General features: G+C 37.0%; 1 protein-coding gene across 5 annotated transcripts in view; it reads right to left on the bottom strand.

Annotated features, from left to right (window-relative positions):
- Fas3 (fasciclin 3) overlaps positions 1 to 24,793 on the bottom strand; it is a 131,677-nt gene that overhangs the window by 1,941 nt on the left and 104,943 nt on the right. Inside the window, exons 4-11 of one of the 5 annotated variants that reach the window (XM_077409941.1) lie at positions 24,207 to 24,389; positions 23,723 to 23,907; positions 20,995 to 21,136; positions 20,038 to 20,088; positions 18,753 to 18,866; positions 3,848 to 3,878; positions 3,515 to 3,595; positions 355 to 529 (exon numbers count right to left, since the gene is read on the bottom strand). In XM_077409941.1, coding sequence (XP_077266067.1) covers positions 355 to 529; positions 3,515 to 3,595; positions 3,848 to 3,878; positions 18,753 to 18,866; positions 20,038 to 20,088; positions 20,995 to 21,136; positions 23,723 to 23,907; positions 24,207 to 24,389 — 962 coding nt within the window. Of the gene's footprint in view, positions 1 to 354; positions 530 to 3,514; positions 3,596 to 3,847; positions 3,879 to 7,605; positions 14,337 to 18,752; positions 18,867 to 20,037; positions 20,089 to 20,994; positions 21,137 to 23,722; positions 23,908 to 24,206; positions 24,390 to 24,793 lie in introns of those variants that run through there. The other 4 variants (XM_077409942.1, XM_077409944.1, XM_077409945.1 and 1 more) reach the window with 4 other exon arrangements.

The following is a 24,793-nucleotide window of genomic DNA, read 5'->3' on the forward strand; positions in this document are numbered from 1 at the left end:
ACCAGGCACGTGTTATTTCCTTTCTAACTTAATATTTAATTTCGTTCAACTCGAACAATCCAAAATTTTACAAGGGAAAAGTTTGATATTACTCATAATTTAATTTTTTATATCGGCTTTTTTATGAGTTGATAACGAAGATTTGCAGAAGTTCAGATTTTGCGTTATTCTATTGCAGCATTAATTAATCATTAATACCTACACAATTAAAAAAAAAAATTTTTCGACATGTATTATTGTAAACACCGAAGATAACGAATTGGCGCTGGCGTAAGAAAAGAAATAATAAAACATAACAAGCATAACGAGTTATAAATACGTCAACCGCGTAGAAAACAAAACAGCAGCGATTACCTTCTCGTCGTCGACGGTAACGACAGTCTTCATGGTGTCCGTATCAGCGCCGGATACTTTATCTTTGTTCTTTCCAAAGAATCGGGACAGATTGATCCTGGGTTTCCGTTGTCCCCGGGACGACGCTCCGTCCACTTCTGATCGGGAATATCTGCCGGCGCTCTCTGTGTCACTTCTATGTACATATATAATGTATGTATAATGCATAGAGAATTAAGTTGACTTTTTTCGCGATAAGACACGTTTCGACATGATCACGCAACAATAGTTTCACGAAGAAAACAAAACGTTAAAAACTATGCAGCGCTCATAATGTTAACTTTTCGATATTAGAGAAGAACAAATATTTAACAAGTTCGTTTTGCATTGAATAGTTACTAATCCCAATGAAGATGTACAAAATTACTGCACGTGTTTGTACGAACGTATATGTATCACATTTGTTTTTTTAGTTTAGCGGATGATTTAATTTAGCGAAAGATTAATGAATGTATGTACTATTCAGAACGTTTATAGTTACATGCATAAATTGTATGTAATTAACCTGTATCTTCGTGTCAAGTACGACATTGATTAAGCTATTATAGGTTTTCTTTATTTTTTTGTCAATTTGCTCTTTGTCTCTCCTTATGCGTAGCATACAAATGTGTATCCGTAATTAGAAAAAATGACCGATTGAAACTAAATTAAAATGATGATAATGTAAAGAATCCGTTATGAAATATTTGAGAATACATAAAAAAATGCGTGATGCTTTGCAAAATTGTGTTTTTTTTTTAATTCGTGTTAGATATTTTAGATCATATTTCACACATAGTCACATGCAGCGAGAATTGTAAATATTGAAGTGAAGTTTTTAGAAAGTTTCACACGTAACGTGGCGAATGATGTGATAATAGACACTATTTCTCCATGTCGCGCGCATGATGCAATTGATTATCCAATGGAACTTAACGGCGCGTTAAAAAATTAATTGACTTAGCGTTAGCGTTAGTCGTTTGAATGCTTAGGGAGTTTTTACTTCCGAGAGTTACAACATAAGCGCCGCGGTTAACACAGATTGCCTATACGTGAATTGCAACGAAACAGCCAATGGACACAAAGCGCACGCATAATAAGTATGAAGCGTCAAGTTTTTCACGGTTAAGATTACAGAGACGGGATATCATATATAAGCGGCCTTGAGATCGGTCGATTATGAATGCGCAATCTTCTACAAAAAATGCGAGAAGATTCGCATGATAAGCAGCGTATCACATATTACATGCCATGCGCTGCCACTAATTAAGCGGCGTATTTTTTTCTTCCTTTTTTTTTGTTCCACGTTCTGTTTCCTCACGACCAAATTATCGTCTTCTTGCTACAGGTGGGATATCGCGTAGCAGCAGCCATCTTGTTGACGCCTCATCTTTTGTACCAGTTTTTTTTTTTACGTTTTTTATAACTACCCGGAATAAATCTTGTATATATAAGCAATAAAATTATTATTATTTTCTTACTCGAAAACTGTGAACTTTCGTCATCGAAAAAAATGTGCAACGATAGTAATTAATCATGGAGTTACAAGCATCTTAATGCGTTTTTCGGATCGTATTTTTATGGATCGTTAACGTCGTAAAATCTTAAGTCTCGAACTAATTGCTTCGAGATATTTGCAAGCGAAATTCTCGATTCCGTCACGGTATACGACCTTCAGTAATTGTAATAAGACAGAATTATAGAAGCAAAAGTAGAATATAGAATAAAAAATCCGATATTGCTACGTAGAATGAAGGAATCGCTGAGACTGCTCGATTAAGAGTTTTAATTGCTTGGTTATAAATATCTCGCAATAATTAATCTATGTAACGCGATTACGTAAATACGACACGCAAAGTCTACCCAGCCGTATTCTAACTTTGACCTCATTTTTTGATTTGTTTATCTCATTGATAAATGTGATACGAGAATGAGGTCGCTTATACCCATATCATTTATGGCTGTAGACGGCATTCAACGTTATCAGGAATCTACCCCACAATAGATTTTTTTTTCGCGGTTGTTTCTTTTCATATTCTTAATTATTTTAACTTGTACCGATATGTAGTGATTTTTTAATTATTATGTCGAAAAAAACCACCCAGAGAACATCATGACTTCCTAAAGACGTCTGAAAAACGTCTTATATAAAACTGTCAGAAAGATAATAATATTATGACGTTTTTAAAAGGTCTTATGACCCGATTCATAACGTCTTTTAGATGTCTTGTAGACGCCTTATTTTAATTAATTTAATCGATTAATTTAACTATTTTTAGACATATTGCAAAATAAAAAATAATAATGCGCAAATACGTCAACGAGAAGAAAAATACGAAAGAAGAGCTAGCGTTGCTTGCTAAATCGGTGTATAAACAATTTAATATTTACATAACTTAGGGCAATCTATATGTAACAACGGAGATCGCGGTTTTGTCATTAGCAAAGTTATGTAAGTATTGAATTTTTAACATACCGATGTGTCAGTTAATTCCAGTCTCTGTCTTGTATTTTTCCTCTTAATTGTTTTGCGTTTCCAAACATCTCTCCGTTTAAATTATGTTGTTGTAACACTAAATAATGCAAAATATCTAAATACCAAATTAATTTACCTGGCGGTAAATTATATTTTTATAGTCTTGATTTTAATTGATAAATGTTACAGTAAAAAAGAAAACAAAAATAAATACCTGTGTTTGTTCCACGAAATGTCTTATAAAAACATTCGGAAAGTTTTAAAGACGTTCTTAAGACGTCTTTAATTAAAGTCTTTTAGACATGCGTGTTGTTTGAGCAAGAGATAATTGCCGGATTTATTCCCGCAACTTATATTGATGGTCGTAAAAAAGTTGATTAATCCTTTCGTTACATTTTTCTTTCAGTTCGTGAAGTAATAAGAGTTTTTAATCTATTGTCACGTAGTATTTATTTTTGCCGGTAACACAGCGAGACGAGGAACAGTTCCCAGTTTGATCAAATTGCGCAGAAAACGGGCGGCGAACAATACTTTGTTGGCCGCGCTGCTTTTCCGGGGCAATTTAATCCAATTAGGTCCGACGAGTAAGAAAAGTGAGCGCGTCGACAGACACATATCCGCGCGACATTGCGGGAAACGAATAAAATAAAAAAAGCTGCTGCTTGCCTTTTTCTAACGACATCGGCCGTAGTTTTCGATTTGCCGAGGTGAAGAAGGCTAACGCCCGTCGCTGGGTCCGCGAAGTCTCTGAAAATGTGCATGCTTGGCAAAAGTTCTACGGAACGACAAATCGAGTCGAGTGACGGAAAAGCGACGAAGAGGGATCTCTCGCTCGTTCGTCTCTGAATCGCGTCACACGGCTAAATTAAACTAAAGCACTACGAAAGAATGAAAGTATTAGTCATGACGCCGGGTGCGAGTGCGATAGATATTGGTAAGCGAGAGTGCGATAATGTGGAATTGATATAATAACGTATATCGTAATTTCGGTATACTCACGACTCCCCAAGATTCCTGGTGGACGAGTGACCTGAAAGTAAGGACAAGTTTTGCTTTAATCGGACGATTAAATATAAAGTGCAATGCTTTCGTAATAAATGCAAAACTTAAAAATTTATTAAAACTTAAATAAAGTTTTAGAAATTTTTATTTTTAATTGAGATACGTTTTTTAAGATTAATTACTGTCAATAGTATTTTAAATTGTATTATGTATTATTATTCATTGAATGCAATCTACTCAAAATTATATTGTTTATTTCATATGACAATATTGATAATATTTTCCTATACAATTTTTTATATAATTAAAGAATTCACTGACTAAAAATGTTGTTAAAAATGGAAGGAAGTTTTGTAAGTAATTTCAAGAATTTATGCTTTAAGATTATAAAATTCGCTTGAAGCGATTAAAGATGTTGTTAAAAATGGAAGGAAGTTTTGTAAGTAATTTCAAGAATTTATGCTTTAAGATTATAAAATTCGCTTGAAGCGATTAAAGATGTTGTTATATTAAAAAATTTATCTTTAATTATCTAATTCCTTTATCTAGCTACAAAACAGCATCGTCAGTGGTGTGACATGAATCGCTAACTTTTGACACATGATGTCAATCATTATCAGTCAACATTATCCATATCTCTTTTCTTTTACTTCTATCGCAACTGACTGCAGCTGGTGACTACTCACGTAATCTCAAGTTAGCATTCTCAATTATAATTTCTCTATTAATAATATTATAAGTATTAATAAATTAATCTCTTCGCACTCATTAAGTAAAAGATATATAAATTATTTAAAAAAAGCATCATTAATATCACAATCACAAATTAAAGATTAATTACCGTCGTGCTGATTTAGCTTTTGTGTTCAAAAGTCTGTATTTTGCGCTCTAGAAATGAAATCCTGAAGTTACAATATCCAAAATAAATATAAGCTTAATGATAGGACGATACGATCTCTCAACATTTTATATATTTAAAACAAATGTTTTATTTCAAAAATCATACGATATCTAAGTATAATATCATAGCGACGAATGAACTTATAATTAATTATACATACAGCTCTCTATATATTAATTTCATTTGAATCCTTAGATATACTTTTCTTCGCCTATCTCATTGTATCTACAGGTAGAGATACAAAATGTGTTATCGTTTCTCGCGCGGACGCGGCGTGGCTAGCTCATCTTAATTGCGATCTGTGTAACATCATGTTAAACCGTTTTGCCTGCTTAATTAAAGAGTCAGCGATCTCTCTGGACTATTCCTGAAACCGATCGCCAACACGGCGCCGTTTCGATTGGGCCCTTAATCGGAAAATGACGAGATAACGATGTCGCGCAAACGCAATTTCTCCCGGTATAACCGCGATTTCGCGCGGCATTTAATTAGATCCTAAAAAATGCTTCAAAGAGAAGAGAACACCAATTGCAGGTATTTATAATATAATCTCGCGATCCGGCGCGAATCGGCGCCGCCATCGCGTTCATCATCTTACTCTAGACTTACGTTTTAACATAAATATATCTATATAATATAATATATATAGTATATATATATACTCCATTGTATGGCCAACGATCATGCTCCTTAATAACGTATGTCATCTTTTCGATTAATATTATACGAATTTTACAAATGTTCATTCAATCTCTAGTTGTCGCAGGGCAACGAAAAACGCGATCGAACGCAAATGTGTGTATATACGCGTACATCTGCATGTCTGTATGTATATATAAATATATATATATACATATATGTATATATATACATGCACGACTGTATAAACATGTCTTGAAAGCATGATCATCGAGATTTAAGTTGTACACATTAAAAGTATTGTTACATTACAATTAATTTATTATAAGACCCTTACAAAAAAGTATTACTAGCTGGTTAGTAATAAATACTTATTTTGTGTATTAATAATACTAAAATTAAGTATTTATTAGTACTTGAATCACTGTGATCCAAGTATTGCATAGTATTTTATTACTGGTCAGTAATTTATGAAAGTAGTATTTAATACAGGACGAGTATTGAATACTTAGTATTAAATTTCTGATGAGAAAGCATTTAATACTAGGTGAAAAATACTTGTGTAATAAATACTTGTGTTGAATTACTGATGAGTATTTCAATGTTAGTACTGAAGTACTGAACCAAGGATTCCATGTGTAATAAATCACTGGCCAATATTAATACTCAAGTACTGAACTGAATATTCCATGTGAAATTAATCACTGACCAGTACTACAATTTGTATAGAAACATTATAATGGGTGTGTAATTCCTGATAATATTAAGGAAAAAAGATAAAAGTAAGGCACAAATACATTTTATATGAAGGTCTGTACTAATTCGTCGTGATAAAAGTGTACAATTAAGTTTTGAAATAGTACTGAAGATATCATTTTAATATCCAATTCAAAATTTTATTACTCTTTTTAAACTGAATTTGTTTCTTAAGATGATTTTTGAAAAATTATATATTTGTGCTGGTTATGACACATGTAGACTATATATAACACTTACATCAAATTAAGAAGTAGTCTACCACGTAAGGCAGTTGGCTCACGATCCAGAGGTCCCGAGTTCGATCCCACCAAGGTAAGTGTGTTTTTTAAATACGAGAAAATATTTATAATTATAGACTGCATCTTAAGAAACAAATTTAGTTATAAAATAGTAATAAAATTTTGAAAAAAAAATAATTTTTTTTTATGTCGGGTAAATATATCGGAAATCGAAATATCGGTAGGTAATTCAATACTAAGCACCAGTAGTTCTGTGTAGTATTAATCACTACCTATAATATTTATCACTACCAGTATTTTCCCAGTATTTCCCAAATAAATATTGACAGTATTAAATCACTGAGATTTTAAGTATTTAGTCAGTAATACTTTTTTGTAAGGGGAGTGAGAATTACGCACTAAATGTATCAATATCAATGAAACGTATTAAAATTTATCGGGAGATTTGTACGCAAGTGGATTCACGTGTATAAATAATTTCGCGTCTCCTTTCTGTTCTTCGCATTATACCGACGACAAGATTATGTTTAACGATCTCTCGATCGGAATAAATGTGATAAACAGCGCCATAAATCGGAACGAGTCGCAGTCTACGACGATACTTGCATGTTACTAACGCATTTTGTAAACACCGATAATTTTATGTAAGCGAGTGTATTACGGTTCACAAGTAATCGTTCTTATCGTTTTCAGATTCGTAACTTATAGATTAAGAGTGAAGATTGTACGTGACATTTTTCTCTTATGGCATTTTGTAAGTATGACAAATAATTCTATGTATCTGTATTTTTGGCAGTGTTCTTCGACGTTGTTCTCGCTATACATACTTCCGGATCTGTTTCGAGCTTTTATCTAATCTCGTGAGTTTTATTGAAACACTTGTCATCGTGGCCTTATGTAAGTTTAAGTAACAGCGACTGATTGAAATGTAGAACAGCTCACAATCAAAACAACTCACAGACAAAACTAAAATTGGGTAAAAGAATAAGTTATTCTTGTCCTGATAGAGATTAAACTGCAATGAAAGGCTTTCAACACTCGAGTTCACTAAATTCGAAGTTTATTTTAGAACAAATCTGGCAAGATCTTTACGACAATCTCTGTTTCGCTGGTTAAAAAAATTATTCTCCTAATAATCGTTTAATTAGTCTCCAATTAGACTGTTACTATTTGCTTAAGAGTTTTATGTGCTGAGAGCGACTTTCAATTAGTAAAAGTTTCCGATAAACTCGAGAAAGAGTCTCGACAGAGTCGTTTATTCACGCGCGTATTATTTTCCGATAGTGAGGATTTCGTGTATATAGCCTAGCCTAAGACGGAAAAATTGAACATTCATCAGTTTTCGATCAGTTCTCTCCTCGCGTCGTTCCTTTTTCGGGAAACGACACGTGACCTCTCGCTTTTATCGGAATATTGTAAAACATTTAAAAATCGGATGTGTGACCACATACATTACTTATTATGTATAATATAAAAAATTCGGGTCGCCCTAGTGCTCGCTCTTGCGTTCGCACTCGCTACAACAAGATCGTCGCGATGCGTAAAGATATCCAGATATCTTCCTCCATCCATGTCTTTTTTTTTAGGTAAACGCACAATTTTCCCCTTTCCCCGTTTTTCTCTTTTAGGCTCTATTATATTTAACATACTGACATTAGTATACATAATATATATTACCGTGATTATACATATATAATGCATAAATTATACACATATATATTTATACTATATATTATATATTATATATACTAACACAAATCTCGATATACTCGGGGTGAAAACTGATGCGAGGCAGCCTCTGTGTGACGGCGCGAACCAACGTACCCTCGCGAACGGGGCCCGCCCCCGTTGGCAATGTAGCCGCGGTATGTCCAGTAACTCGCAAGTGCAACAACCGACGTCATTCTCCTATACGGTATCTTACGACACTTTCCTCCCTTCGCTTCCAATATCGCTGGAAAGCGGAGAGAGCGGAAATAGCGGAAGAAACTTTTGCTATATATATATATATATATATATTACGGAGAAATATAGACGGGAAAGGGAAATAAAGGGACGAGCTTACGGCTGAGTAGGGCACGCGAGAGAGAGAGAGGCGGAAGGATAAATGCCCTATAACTGAACGCGTAACATTTCCCTCGTTTTACTACGCGAGCCGTATTAAGGGAAAAGCTTGTACCCTCGTATATAGAACGCGACGCGTAAAAATGACGTCGGTCGTCCCAGTTACAAAATACTGACGTATCATTATCGCGTCTATCCCGCGCGCGCGCGCGCGTCGTCCTTTTCGGAAAAAATGTTCTATCAACTCCCGTTAAGTAAATCTCACACATTTTCTGCCCCCTCCCCCCTCCGCCGATAATATCTTTCACCCTGAAAAAGTTTCACGGATAATAACGACAGGTCGACCCGGCAATTGGAGTGCAAGCGCGGATATAAGTGTGTCACTTAAACTCGATCGGCGTTTCACGAGTTGCAAGCCAAGTACCCCCGACGCAGAATATATAATACCGTCTTTATTCGCGACTCTCGTACCGTTATATTTATAATATATATTTATATTTATATATCTTTATTTATATTTATATTTATATCTCTATATTTATATTATTTAGAGTATGTACAACACGCAGTAGAGATTCGACCGTCGACCGACAAGTTGCACCGGCGTTTCTCCTTCCAAACGAAATTCGATCAATTCTTTATCAATATTCTGCTTAATAATCGTATCATATCTCTGACGAGAATCTCGATGATCCCGTGTCGGTCTCAGCACGGTTCTTTTCTTGTATAAGTGAAAACACACGAACGCGCATCCGGGCGAAAAAAAAGAAACAGCGGAGGAGCGTACGTGCAGAATTCGGAAATGTATGAATCGATGGTTCTTATTCGATTTTCTTTTTTACGCGATGCCGACGAGACCTACGTTATGTATTGTGTGTGTGTGTGTGTGTGTGTGTGTAAATATGTGTGAGTACCTCATTTAAAATTGCACGATTGCGTTTGGTGATTAGCTGAGGAAAAGTCACCTGTACAAAAGTACAAACAACACTTATTGTCGAAGGAAACAATAAGAATTTACCTTCCTTTCGTAACGTTATTGATGCGCCGCAGAAAGTATTTCCGGTAAATGCGTATAGAATGTCTCCGTGAGGTTTGCATCGAAATAAGAGCATATTCTCTTCTACGAATGAGGATAAAAGCGGCGGAGAATTATCATACTTGATGAAAGTTCGTATTTCTTAACGTTAAATATCTCGATAACTAAAAATAAAACTGTATTAAATTAAACTCGATTTAATGTTAGAATAGTAAAATATTTTTGTTCGTTTACAAATATTGAGAGCTCAATCTGCCAGGAATTTTTCGAAATTATTCAGAACGTAATTCTATCACAATTTTAATTCTCGCCGAAATCTACCGCTTCAAAAGCTCGATGCAAACCTATCAATAATTCCGCAGGATGTAAATATCGTTGGATGAAAAATATATTTAACGTACCGCTGACATATTTAACATGAAAGTGGAATCGCACCGTGAAACATCTATCGCACAAATTTTTTAATATAACAAGCTTCGAAAATTTGATTATCACAATTGTTATAAAACTCATATAATTCCCCTAGATACGATTCAATTTGTATACACAGCGCATTAATTATACTTGCCATCCAACATAGGTTGTGTGTTGTTGAAAAAAAAAAGTTAAATTTACTGAGTAACTAAAAAATATGTCTTTTTTCATATAAAAATTCTGCAGTTATTTACGTAACCACAAATGCCGCTCTTACAAATAGCCGTATACATGTATTGTAGAAAATATTGTAGAATGAAAAATTACGTCAAACGGAGACTGTCGGTGTTGATATACATATAATACTGTCTAGTGACGCATGGAGGGATATATAATTTGTTTTATCGTATATATCGTAAGAATATCATATATAAATCTTATTGGCTCGATTATATCCGTCAATCGTATGATCCACGGTCGGATTCGAATGCATCCTTCGTATTTAAATGCCGCATATAAAATCACACTTTTTATATATAAAACGCAATAATTATTACATATAATTCGTTTCGCAAATGAGATTCTCTCTAATAGTAAGTGGAATTCGCATCTTATAAAGTCGCAATAATCGAAACGTTGTTAAACGTTTCACTGTAATTATATGTACAGAATGTTTCGTAAATTTCAGGAAAACAGGAAATGAAACTAAATAGCAAGAAAAGTCCAATTTTCTAATAGAGCATAAATTAAAAGTTCAAATGTGTATTTTTGAGATTCATTTGAGATTCACGTTTTTTTTTGGACAAATCGATAGACTTCTCCTGAACAATGTCGTTGGAATTAGATGTAACATTAGATGCATTCCTGTTTAAGAATTCACGCAACATTCTGTATACTCGCGCAATGATCTTATTGCTCTCTATGTGTATATGTGTATATAACTTGCAAAAAGATATCTCGCTGATAAAATGCATTTAAGTTGTGGTGGCCGCGTGTGCCTCTATATCGAGATGGCAACCCGGCACCACACTAATTAGCTAACGCGCTTTCTAGCGAGCGCCGTGCCGACTAATTGTAAGTTTATAAACAAATTCCGGAAAAATACTCGTCGCACTTATCGGCCGATCGAGCTACCATCGCAACAGTCGAAATTGAGGGCACGTACTCGGATGGAATCACCATTCGAGTCGCGGATGGTACATTTGGGGATCACATCACACCACCACACGTGTACACGTGTAATCCCAAAAAGTAAAGCACAACAGTAAAACGCCAGGAATGTTACAATATTCATAAAAACTTTACAGTACAAAAGACACTGGACAATAACAGTTCTGTAGGACAATATAAAGACACGATCACACATTCGATCTCGATTTTCGCGATCTAATTTTCTCACGTGTCTCGCGATTGTTCCTATTGTTCGATTTGCTTTCGTCGTATATATGTAAAAATTTGGAGATCTTTGATTCGTAATATCTCGTGGTCAAAATTTCGTAGCTCTAAGATCAGAGTGCGTTGAGATAAAAAAATCATTTCATCGAAATTCGACCGTTCTCGGAAATCATCATCGAAAACATGTTATTGCATGTCGCAATAGAACGGAAAGATGTGTGATCACGCAGTATTATACGTTTCCTACAAAAATTCACGTTTATGAAAACATTTCTAGTGAATTCGGAATATCTTAAGGAATGTGGTTCTTTCACCTTAGCGACAGTAATACGCACATACGTGTTATTTAATGCACGAATATGTCGCTAAGAAGCTTTAAAAGTGTCTTTATCTCTGTCAAATTGAATATCAATGGTAGATTTTCAGGATAAAAATAGGAGACAAACATTCTAATATAGGATTATCTGACCAAACAAAATTTTTGTATTTAAGATTAGATTTTAGAGAGAGACTTTAGACTTTAGTTTTTTAATTTTATTTTTTTTAATTAAAACTTTTTATTTTACTGTAAACAAATTTTACTTTGATTATTAACTCCATTTAATTTAAACAATGTAACAAGTAATAATTCCCCGTTTTCGTTAAAAATTAATTTTAAAATTCAAAGATTCTGGGAATTGACGATGGATTACGGACAGAAATAGAACACCTCGCTTTCTTTACAGACAAGATTACAGCGTCTGTCAAATCATTCGGTATACACGTGCAAGTATTTGCCGAATTGGATGCGTACGTGCGTATGCGTAATGTTTCGTCGTCTGTAACAAATGTGTATGTGTGTACGCGTGTTGTGTCATTATTTATTGTTGTTATATTTATAAAAAGTTCGCTCGGCTGCGCAATTTGATTTGTTCCGGTTATCGTGAGTGCCTATCGTGACCCGAGGACGGCGCGTCCTCGCGAAATTTGTTATAGCTACTTCATAATTATCGCTAATGTCCAGCATGAAAAATCACATGCGTCCAGTGGCGACTAAATCGCGGCGAAAATCTTTCGATCGCCATTCCGTATATCTCGACACTTACAGATCCGTAAAAAAAAAAGGAAAAATTCAAGATTCACATCAGATCCACGCTCTAGTTTTTTAAAATAAATATTTTGTATAAAATATTAATGTATAAAATTAGTATAAAATTTATATAAAATATCTTATATAAAACGAATAATTTATAATCGAAATTATATATAATCGATACAATCGATCAGAGTAATAGTCGACTTCAGTTCTTGAAATCTTAACATCAGATACCAGCAAAATAAGGAATCAAAAATTATGCGCGCGTGTACGCGTATCAGCAAAATCACGTGTCGCATCATTTTGTGATTTTGTTAATACGCAATACGCATAGATCATAAAAAGAAGGACACAAAAATCGGATTCGCCAGACAATTTTGTTGTTACTGACGGTTGAATAAAGGAGATTCGGAACATCATAGCCGAATATATCGACGGATCGAGAACCAAGCTTCCTCGAACGCGAACACTTACGGTCTTACTCGAAGGCCTAACCAGGTGCCGTCAGAGAAAATGAGAAGACGACGCACGATTAAAAACAGAATTCGTTTCCCAATTGGAAATTTAGAAAACCATTCTCTCGCTGTCGATCGATTTGACGCGCGCACAGATTTACAAGTGGCTATAGTTTTCGCGATCGTTTTATATTTAATAAAATGACTATCTCGTACGTTGCAAAGGCGTTCGCAGGTTGAAAGGCAAGTGTATCGACAATAGAAAATTTGGGATTACCGGGATTACAAGTGAGAATTGAGAATTAAAGAGTTCAGTCTTCTTCGCTGCAGCTTCTAAGAAAGAAAAGTTAACGTATGGTAAAAGAAGAAACTGAAAAAATTTATGGGAAAATAATGTTTAAAGTTTATCGTCTTCATCATCGTCGTTTGTTATAAAAGGTCTCCTACAGCTTTAAATACTTTTTCTCAATCGTTAAAATAAGTATATTAAATATCAACAACTTGTAGAGAGCATTGTCAAGATAGGCAATGCGTACTGCTTTTTAACCCTCTCATCTCCAAATTACCTTTACATTTGAAAACCACTTTTATACTTATATGTGTATCGATTATTAATACAGTAATACAATAGAATACACCTTGTCTTATATATATATTTCTTTTAATTTCATATAATATATTTTCTTCTTTTCTTTCTCTTATATAATCTCTTAATCTCCTTTTCTAAATCCACCGTTATACAATTTACCCTAGGCATTTCAGAGAATCACATTCAAACAAGTCAATTGCACGACGAAGCCGTCGTTTTACGGGAAAATTTTTATATAATAAGTCTCTAGTTTATGTATACTCTTACATCGCGCGTAATCTCTTAATACGCTCTTCCGGCTCTACAGACGGAGAACGAGAGGGTTAAAAATTATTCTGTCTTGCTCGCGTGAGAATGGGAACAAGTAAGCAAGTGGCTAGTATATACTCGCGCCGCGGCTATATTCGCTCCACGACGATCACTTTCCGATCGCGGGACGCTTAACAGAAGTGTCCGCGCGTTTTGCGATGTAAAAACGGAAATCACCGGAGGGAGAAACTTGGGTCGTTACTGCTAAAGTCCGGCGTGGCGTGTGGTAAGGTGCGACAGCTCGGTTTTCCCGTACGAAGGAAAGAAAAGGTAAAGAGAGATGGAGAGATAGACAAAGAGAGAGAGAGAGAGAGGGAGGAAACGAGGCAAGAGGAATGCGTCCCTTCTCTTGTCTTTTTTCTTTTCTGTTTTTCTCCTCTCTTAAACGGGCGTGTCCGTCTTCTCGTCCTTCTTGGTGTCTTTGACGTCCGTACGGCCGTTCACGTACTCGGTGCTCGTGTGTATCGGATTCTCTTGGCCACCCTGCGGCACCTTCTCGTCGATGATACGCGGGTCCTCCTGTTCCTCGTCGTCCTCGTCGCCGGGCGTGATGTGCGCCTCGCTTCCGGCGCCGACGTCACCCGCAGCCTCCTCGTCGCCGCGACGCCTCGCTGCAACAAGCAACGCCACGATCGGTCAAGGCAAATGTGCGTGTGTGGGTACTCTATATCTTTTTCTCCTCTTTTTTCCCTATTTTTTTTCTTTTCTCCCGCGAACGCTTTTGCGAGATCGCCCTTTCGCGTCGACGATCGAGCGCCGTTTATCATGTCAACGAATCGATATTGTCCGCGGTGTCTGTCGCGCGACGTCTTTCTCGCATGTATTTCCTAAAGCGAATATTTTGTTCCTGCAAATCGTAATTTATATCCCGCCGTAAAATATCTCGATCGATGCAGTTTACTACGCGAGGCTGCAAGATGGAAAGCTCGAGGCATCAATCTTTAACGTTCAATTCGCGTATCAACAAATTTTTAGCGATGTCCGTTATCCTAATTGAACGAGAAAATTGAAAATTTTCGATTATCAAAGATTATCACGTGTGTCCGTCCGTACTTTTCTACCGAGTAAAGCACTTAATGGCGCGCTCAACGCGAAAGCATCTAATATTCATCGCGCGATTAACGTAACAACTCGTGACGCAACTGCACGAGGCACAGTTATCACGCCGCGTTTGCGTCCGTTGCGTTATTCATCAACGCGACAGCGCGTATACCCGAAGGTACATACATCGAAATGCGTATCGAGTGTGTACGGTGTAAATGTCATGTGCCCGACACGTAAAAAGGCATTACTCTGTATCTAATTATCTATTTGCTACTGAGATGAGACATTCAATTTGCATCGCTCGTGCGTTACATATATGGAAAGTACGAGTTAACGACTGTTTGCAAAACAAAAATGTATATTGTCATAACATCCACAGGCATGGTCAATCGCATTAACACAAATCTCGATCCAAGCAAGATAAATTTCGAGTAGACTGTATATCGTCGCCTCTCAACGCTAATTATGCAAGTATATATAGCAAAGGATCACTCAGTCTGCGCTTGAGGGGGAATGTAGATAAACAGCGAGGGGTTGGTTTCTCAGGTGACAAACATGCTTTGTACGATCAGAATCCAGAAAGAGGGAAAAATCGTAGTCTCCGTTGTAACCAAAAAAGACGCTAAAACGGCGACGAGAGAGCGGTGTCAGAAAGCACGCGAAAATATAATTGATATACCGGGCGGGCCGGTCGTTTCTGCTCAGGACAATTTCACCACACTTGCCTTTGCCGATTGCTCGTCGTTGCTTGTTGCGAGAAAGAAAAGAGGAAAGGAAGAAACGCTATCATATGTGTTCTCGTTCAGCGGCTCTTGCAGCGTGTTCGCATCACTTGATTTTCTCGAACGGTATATCGACTCGATAAAAAAATCATACTCTATATATACAGCTTTATATTGTGAACCGCACAGATTTTGCGGGCGGTTTACTGTCCGCAAAGTGCAAAAATAAATAATAATACGTGTCGATTGTTATTAACAATTTCGTAATACAGAGTCTTGTAATGTAAGCAATTAATGTAAGCGATTATAAACCGATAACATGCTAACAAAATCACGTAGGGTAAACATCAGGATATAAGGCTCGCATGAGAGACGTACAAGATAATTGTAAACACGTTGCAATAAATATGCTTAAATTATCGTTAATTAGCTATGGAGCAGATATACTATTGACATGCAGATGAGGGTCGATGACGTGACTGTGTATCAAATAAGATTCGGGTAAGGAATATTAGCCATCGATTCGATATCGATGACGGAAGTAAGTCATAGCCGAAAATAGTTTTGTTGCGCTGTAAAAAGGAAAAAGGAAAATATGGCACATACGTGGACTTTTATACTAAATTTGTTTAAATATACTTTCTCCATATATATTTCATAAAAGAATTAAATAAATTGTATAATCGCAGAATGACTATTATTCCAGACTTTGATCGTCATCGCGTTTCGATTATCAATACTTCGTTTATCAATACGCGAAACGGAGGGTCAATTCATGGAAATACGTGGAAATATCCGAATGTCGCGAATTTATTCAGCAGTTCAGGGCTCATCGGAATATTTAAATGCATTCCTATGAAATAATAACGCGGGGATGAAATATCGGGAGAACATGATTTTAATCGTCCGAATATATTTTTAATTGCCTGAAATAGTGCTGACCGTAAAAAGTCCCGCTCTTAAACTCTGCGGTCTTCGCGGTTTTCGCCGGAATCCTCGATACTGTGAATACGCGCAATATATTGATATATTATTTCGCTCGCCAGGCCGTAAATTGAGCCGTAAATTGGGCCTTACTAAAATAGTAAGGGAGAATATAATACAGAACTCCAAATATTTCTCGTTGAAAAAAGTGAATTCTTGAAACTGCCAAGCGCTAAATTGGCTTCGATCATTTTTCATACGAAAGCGTCTTTCGTATGAAAATATATCCTCGTGAAAAATATTCCTTTCTCTGGCTCACTGGGGTATCATATTTATCGCACATGTCTTTTTAAGTCTCCACTTTTTAAACATAGGCAAGATAGCAGTTTGCGATATTCCATGCCAAAATAGCCGTAAAACCATGCGGAGGAGAAGAAACGGGCAAAAATCTCGTGCGCGTCGCAGCCTCGAACTCGGCCAACGAAAGCGAGAATGCAGCTCCCGGAGGCGCGATCGATTAATCGGATGGAAACGGGATATTTATCGGGCGATATAAAACGCAAGCCATAAATCGATAAAACGTTTCGGTATCGACACACGGTGCCAAATAAAAATGATGGTGCGGCGTAAAAATTTGAGAACACGTCGGGGGGTCTTGCGAGACGAGAGAGAGAGAGAGAGAGAGAGAGAGAGAGAGAGAGAGAGAGAGAGAGAGAGAGAGCAGGAGAGAGCGAAAAGTGTATTAAATTTGAAGGGGGGCGGGTCTCCACCACTCAAACGAGTAGACGGGTCGTGGTCGTCGATAATTCGGGCGCTGAAGGTGATGGCGCGAGAGAACGTGAGAGAGGGTGTGTCGTGATAAAAATGATCGCGGCGAAAAAGAGGTGACGAGAGCGAGCGGACGGGTCGATGATGAACGAGAACGAGCATTGTTTCAAAGAATTGAGACTGGGGGGTTGGGTGGAGCGGGGGGGGGGGAGAGAAGGTTGTTTCGCCCTGCCTGAGGTGACTTACCCCTGGACAGTGTCATGCCTAGAGTACGGAATCGTAAGGTAATCGTTGGCGTATCTCCGTATTCTTTACTTGGCCCGACTCGCATGCTGTCCTATATCGGCGTAGCGGCACAACACATAAGACATTTGTACACGTTCAGATATAAAAGTAATATTTATACACATATGTATAATATATATATATATATATGTTACTTATATATAATATATATTAAGGTATACACGGGGGGGGGCGGGGGGTAAACAGAGCATTACAGTTGCTTCGGAGCGTACTAATTAAACCCAGTATACGTACGTTTCTACTGCACGCGCATACTGTGCTACCGCTGTGATAATTACCTCGCGTTTAGGCTAATCGCATACTGCAGACATTTGCGATCCACGCGATCGTAACGCCAACGTTAACGGAAACAATAGTAATGAACTATGTGGTAATAAAGTAACAGCAACAGCGACAACAACAATCACAACAAGAAAGTGACATATCTATATAAGTCGTTGCATCGCATTTCAAATTTTACGTCGAGCATTATTTCATTTCCTTCTGTTTCCAATATATATTATATATTCCTCAAACATCTTCGGATAGATGAATTTTATCCTTGTTATTTGTACATACTATACCCACTAATGGATATCATACGTGTGAAGTTTCAGACATTTTCCTCGTGAATTACGTGAGACAAACGAAGAGCTTTTATTGCACGTTTGTCACATTTGTCAAATAAATTAAGATTAAGACTAACACTAAAGCTGTAGTCGTGAATAAACTACGGTAACTTTTTATTTCTACCTATCGCATCTGGTGATTTTATTACACTTAAATTTTGACATACTTAATTCGGTGCAACGTATTATGAATTTTTCGTTTAGTATTATTTTTTATTGACCTATTTTTTTCTATTATTATCTTTATAAATTTATTCAGGAGTTAGAAAGTGGAAAATATGTAAAAAAAAAAGTGGAAACGGAGCAAGTTATTTACTATCAAAAAGATTCACCTCTTTTAAGCTTTGCTACTCGTCTTTCCCAACTCATCTTTCGTATAATTGGCTGTATACAATCCCAATAACTTTAATGGGCTCGCGTTTATTCCAAGAAGTTACTCGTTCTGCGCAAACAACGCCTCTTATTCAAATTTTACGGTACTTTCGGTTCTACTGTGTTTGCGCTCTCGACCGTACCCGCGTAACCAAATCGTTAGGGAGCGCGAAAGAAAAATAGTGAGACTGACATATATATATATAATACGTAGCATATATAATTTAAAGAGAGAGAGAGAGAGTCTCTTTTACCGAGTATCTACATCTCTAAATCGACTCACCTGCAAAGCACCAGCGGCCGGTCGCGCGTGCAAAGATTACGAGGAAAATAATGAGTACGAGCACCAGAACGCCCACGACGATACCGATGATGGATCCAGCGTCCAAATCAACGCCTGCAAATCGTAGAGAAAAGATGCCACGTTATCTCGTAGTTCTTTGTGTATCTCTGATGTCTGATGTCATATCAATGCCTTGGATCGGAAAACAATTAATAGAATAATTCTGATATAAGTAAAAAAGTAAAAAAAGATGAGAATGTCGCGTATGAAACATTAAAGATCAACATCTTAAAGCGTAAAGACATCAGCAACGAATAATTTTTGGCCGCAATGACGGAATGTTGTCAGAAACAAAGCGAGTTATACGTAAGTGCTAAATAACATTCTAGAAATTATTTATAGGATTCTTTTAGAATATTTTTTGTGTAATTTTTAATCTTACTTACTTTATTTGCAATTGCTATAAAATATTTTTCTGCGATTTAACATAAATGATAATTTAAGACCTTTTTATTTTATATTTTTAAAGTTTTCAATATTTTAGTTCCAAAAAAAAAAGGTACTGATATATATTATATATATATATATATTGACGATACTTATATAAAATAAATATTTATTAAATATTGGTAAATATTGGGGTATAAAGATTGGTAAATCTTTCCGCAATTTTAGTTATTCATATATCTTTTTATTAATATTTTATTATCCAAAATGTCAGAATCAATCATTTTCAAAAAATCCCAACAAAATCGTATTTTCTAATTGATTTCAAGTAAATTTTATTTTTTCGCGTAATTTTTATGTTACAAATTAGAATCTTATAAAAACAGTGAATTATCTTCGATATATAGTTTTGCTAAGAAAAATACTTTAAATTAAACCCGACAGACAATCTATTATTAAAGATTGCAAGTTGTAAAACATCTTGTACAACTTGTGCCGAAGTAAATAACAATTATATAGTGCGACATGAACGCATATTTCATTACGCAGCGTTTCGTGCGATCCGATCCGACCCACGTTGACGAAATCAAGACTGTTTCGCGGTCGTGCGCCGTTGGAAATTGGTAAATTACTCGTCGCTCGATCAATGTCAACGTGTTCTCTCTCGTGATCGACGTACATTACGCCTTTAGCCAAATAGCGGTTATTAATTTCCCGGCGTGATCATCCCCCCCCCCCTATATTCTTTACGGAGTCGAACCGCCCGTGCACGGAACGCCGCGCGTTTACGTGACTACACAGACTACTTACGTATAGTAATTTGAAAAAATGACATTACCTAGTGCGTGCATGTGTTCGGAGAGCTTACCATAGAGGCTACTGAGCGGTCCTGCGTGAGCATGCGGTGAAGGATCGATATGGTTAGACACGCACATAAACATAAATGGGAACGTATTTTCAAAGACGCGCGTGTGTATATATATATATGTGTGTATGTGTGTGATATGATCGGTGGGCGATCATCTTGTGGCGATTACGACTTACGACGATCGATAGCCACGATTTTACGTGCGAGATCGCGGTGACATGATTATGATCGTGATGTAGTGGGTGATCAGTGGGCAGCCAAATGTGAACGTCGGTTGATTCAGGCAACGAAAGAAAAAAAAAGTGTGAACAAAGCGTGTGGTGGTCCATTGATTGCTCGCGTGTTACCTATATCGTCCGCTTGCTACCATATATCGAAACTTGAGAATATAATTTAATTTGAGCAAGGCATACATTCGAAAAATATCCCGTAATTATTATTTCTAATAAAATCGAATTTCAAAATAATCCAGATAAAATCAATTAAGAGGTTCTTAACGAGTTCTATTTAAAATATGTGTGACTATATATGTAAATAAATAACAGAGTTAGATCTTTTAATATATATTTAATTAATAAATTAAATAAATTTTACTTCAAATAAATTCGATTAATAATTTAATTGTTAAGATGAGGACAGATAAAAATTTCTACTAAATTCTTTATAGAAAAGATTGTATCCGTATTCACGAAATCTCTGGTGTTGAGTCAAGATATATTATAAAAGCTAAAAAATTGTGTATTCCCTTGAATTGATTAATCAAATTGTTAGAAACGCCACACATTCTTGTGCCGCCAATTATCACGGTATTCGTGGTGCTCCAATTATTTTCGATATGTACAAGATCTGTATTTACTAGGTGCACGGTGTGTGACGCCTTCAATAGAAGAGAACTTACGTAAAAATCGGATTTGTCGAATAACTTACCCGCCGGTTCTGAGGATGTCGACAAAACGATACGATATTCAGACGATCCCTCGCTGTTGGTCGCCTCCAACGTGTACTCCTTTTCCGTATCGGATTTCTGAACGCTGTCGATCGTCAGAATTACGCTCCATGCTCCTTTCCCCTGTAAAACGTTGCTTTGTGTTAACGGACGTACATCAATCCGATCCGGTTCCGGCGTGCTCTTAATTTTGAGCGCTTCATCGCTCATTAATTACATCCTTTAATTAAGCCCTTTAAAGTGTCGTCGCGCTCGCGTCCACTATAAATTATTCGGGAGCTTTCGCCATTAATCTACGAGTTTTTGCGCAATCTCTCTAATCCATATATTAAAAAAGGGGTACATTGATAATTATAGCGCTCGTTGCGAGGGGAGAAACAAAGAAAGATGAATAAATAAATTCGCCACTTTTAAAACAAGGTTATCTAATTTCAAAAAGACTCTTATTACCACAATTTTGTAGTCGAACGCTATAAGCTATAATAGCTTCATTCTTCTCAAGTTAAATGAATTTAACGTCATAAGCTGTAAAGCTTCGTTCTTTTTAATTTCTGTCGCATTTTTTATATCAGTTATACTTTCCGCGACAATAGAAATATTCCGCATTTGTTTTTTTGGAAATTCTATCAATTTTATTAAACTTAATTTTTCGCTTTGTCCCGGCAGTTTTCTAATCGAGGAAAAATCCATTTGGCGGATCTCGATATCGCGTCGAGCGTTGTTCTCGGGGCGCTATTATAGAAACGAAAGAGCGGTATATACCGAGCCTTTCCGTGCTCGCGCCTCTCGTCCGGCTCGCCGTTAGTAATTGCGTTTTCAGAGTGGAAGCTGATTCGTATTCGTCGATGGTGCGGCACGTCGCGGCGCTCGCTCGGTCGGCTTGTGCCGTTCAGTAATCCGCAGCAAGTTGCTTGCAGACTTGCGAGGGCCCCGCACAAACCTATTTGAAAGCCATTCATACGGCGATGCGGAGCCGGGTTGCCGAATAGCGCGGAGCCGGTTGCTGGCGGCACCGGTGGCGGCGGCTTTTATTGGTTCTGGCACACGCTGCCGTTGTCTAGAGCGTTACATTCGCGCAAGTGTGCTTCCGTTCGCACTGAAAGTTTGAGCCCGAATCGCGAGTTCCCGACGAAATCATCGGACGCCATTGAGATCTCTCTTCCCCCCCTCTCTCCCACGGAATAGCCCGCGTCATTGAATGCACTCGGCCGGCTTTTGCCGCGCGCGCGTGCCGCTCGATTAACGCTTCGATCTTCCTCTCGCGCGTTCCAAATCGCGCGCTCGCCTATTTGTCCGAAAGTTCGCAATTAAGCCAGCTTTTCGCAACCTTCCGCCGCGAAGGGAGCAGCTGGCGTCCGACGATAAAATTTTGCCAATTTTACATAAGTGTTGGAGACCGAGAGAAAAAAAATTAAATAAAGAGGGGGAGAGAGTGGAAGTTTTGAAACATTTCGACCATTTGCGCATCTTTGTAACGTAAGAGATTTATTTCCTCAAGAACAGAGATCTGATTCTAAAAATGGTATCCATAAGGAACGTTCGAAGTTTAAGTTCGGCAATATTTCACGAAGCTTCTTTCGGGCCCCTATTCTTTTTTCTTCTCCTAATAAATGGATTCAGAACGACAAGAACGGGGCCGGTGTGTTCCAGGAGCGACGAACGTATTCGTTCTACTTCCATTCGCCCGTTCGGCCCGGCCCGAACTAATTGAAAAGCGCAAGTTGCAAGATCGGCAAAACCATTTAAACCTTAACTACGGGATGAACAAACCGCCTTTTGTTGACGAAACAATGGATCAGGAACAAACGCCTCCCTCGGCGAACGCTCGAGGGGCCTCCGTGCGATCGCGCGGCGTCCGATCGATTCCGCCGTGTCTGAATTCAATGGAATTTCATTACGGCGCTGCACTCCGCGCGCGCTTGTCACACAGGTGCATGGAGAATGCATCTGGGCGAACGGTAAATCGAAGCTCGCCGCCGCCGCTACCGCCGGAGTCGCACAGCGCAATATTGGATTTCTGCTGTTTCATTTGCCTCCGCCAAATCCGGTTGCTCTTCCCTTTCATCGCCAATTATTTCTTGGGGGCTCGCGCGTTTCTTTTCCCTACGTTTTATCTCTGTCACCGAAGGGAATGGCTCGAATCTCTATATATATCTGAACGAATCACCGACCGACGTCCCCGGATGCGTTCCGCTCAACGTTTCGCTGAATTGAGTCGCCAAATGCCACCTATCTGCCTCGTTACGAGACATCGCGGCGCGCGGCGACGATCGCTTTAATTAATAGAGTAAACCGATGAAACATGTGGATCGAGGGCAGTGGTATTTTTTGGAGAGAATTTTACAGATTATTTCTTCTTAACAAAGAATCAATCGTCAATATAATTGGTTGGAGAAAATGATTTAAAATAATAAACAACTTTTCTTGATGTTTCTAATTCGGGACTGCCGCGAATAAACGTAATAAAGTTTTTGTTCTTCTTTGTCTGAAATTGGTTTTTGTAAATCAGATAAAAGATGTTTAATATTAAAGAGCAGAAAATAATGCAAAAGAAGAATATTTTTATCCCTGGACTGTGAGATTTTATCGGCCAGTCTACGTAACTATAAATATTTGAAAAATTAATATTCTGTAGACATATATTATATATAAAGGAAAATGTGGAATAATTTGATCAATGACATTTTATTTAAAGACGAAAAAAGTTACCAAATCGACGGCGGTTGAAGTTTCCAATCGATTACTCTCGTCGGGACGACCTTCGTCAATTTTTTCATCGTTCACTCGCCATGTGAATCGCGGCCTAGGATGCGCATAAATGGTAATATTGATGATTCCCTGTCTACCAATCACGTATCCGAAGCGTTCAAAGGTTGGATGTGGCTGAGGTGGATCTAAAAAGAAAGATAGTTTTTTTTTTTACGAAAAACGTCCAACGCTTAATTCAAATAACTAATTTCTTAATATATAAATTAATTCGAGTAAATTGTTATTCCATTATTAAATATAGAGACACACACGAATTCTATTAAAAATTAACGTTGAAGAAAATTACAAATTCTAAAATGCAGAGCAGAATGAGAAAATAATTGTAGTATATATGAAATAAAAAAGGATTAAAATAAAATAGAATCTTCGAAGAGGGCAAATATCTATAAGTAAGAGACCGCTGCTTTGTATTATAAACACTTACAGAATACTTCGAGTTGCACAGCCATCTCCTTGGGCTTTTCGAGGGCGATGTGATTCGCTACGCATCTTAATGTTTTACCGTTATCTGTCCATTCTAAACTACGCGAAGCGTTCTGCACTGCCAACGAGTCGTCGTCTATGTTCGTGTCATAGGTGTTCCTGTCCTCGCCAATTGGTTCGTCGTCTAAATATATTCAGAACAAGAACAATCTTATATCTCTATTATATACTGTAGTCTACACATTTATCTATATTTCACACTCTATTTAATATAATTAATTGTATCTTATGGATAGAGAGAATGTTAATTTATTATTTATCAATCTTATATTTTATAGGAAAAATTAATAAATATAATACATTATTAACCCAAAGATGTGTAAAAGACCTTACAAAATTTGCTTATATTTGCAATATTGTTTATCAAATTTTTAAATTTTCTCATTGTTTAATCTTGAAAGATCAATCTTTAATCTGTTATTCAATGGTTCAATGTCTTAGCTGGTTATATTATCTAAATTAAATTCTTTGAAACCATTTTTTTTCTTGGTTTCTGCAAATCGTCGTTATAACGTCTCTCTAGAGCAT

Source organism: Temnothorax americanus, unplaced genomic scaffold (assembly GCF_048541705.1).
Source record: "Temnothorax americanus isolate GAGA-0224 unplaced genomic scaffold, ASM4854170v1 Scaffold28, whole genome shotgun sequence".
In the NCBI taxonomy this organism is placed as follows: Eukaryota; Metazoa; Arthropoda; class Insecta; order Hymenoptera; family Formicidae; genus Temnothorax; species Temnothorax americanus.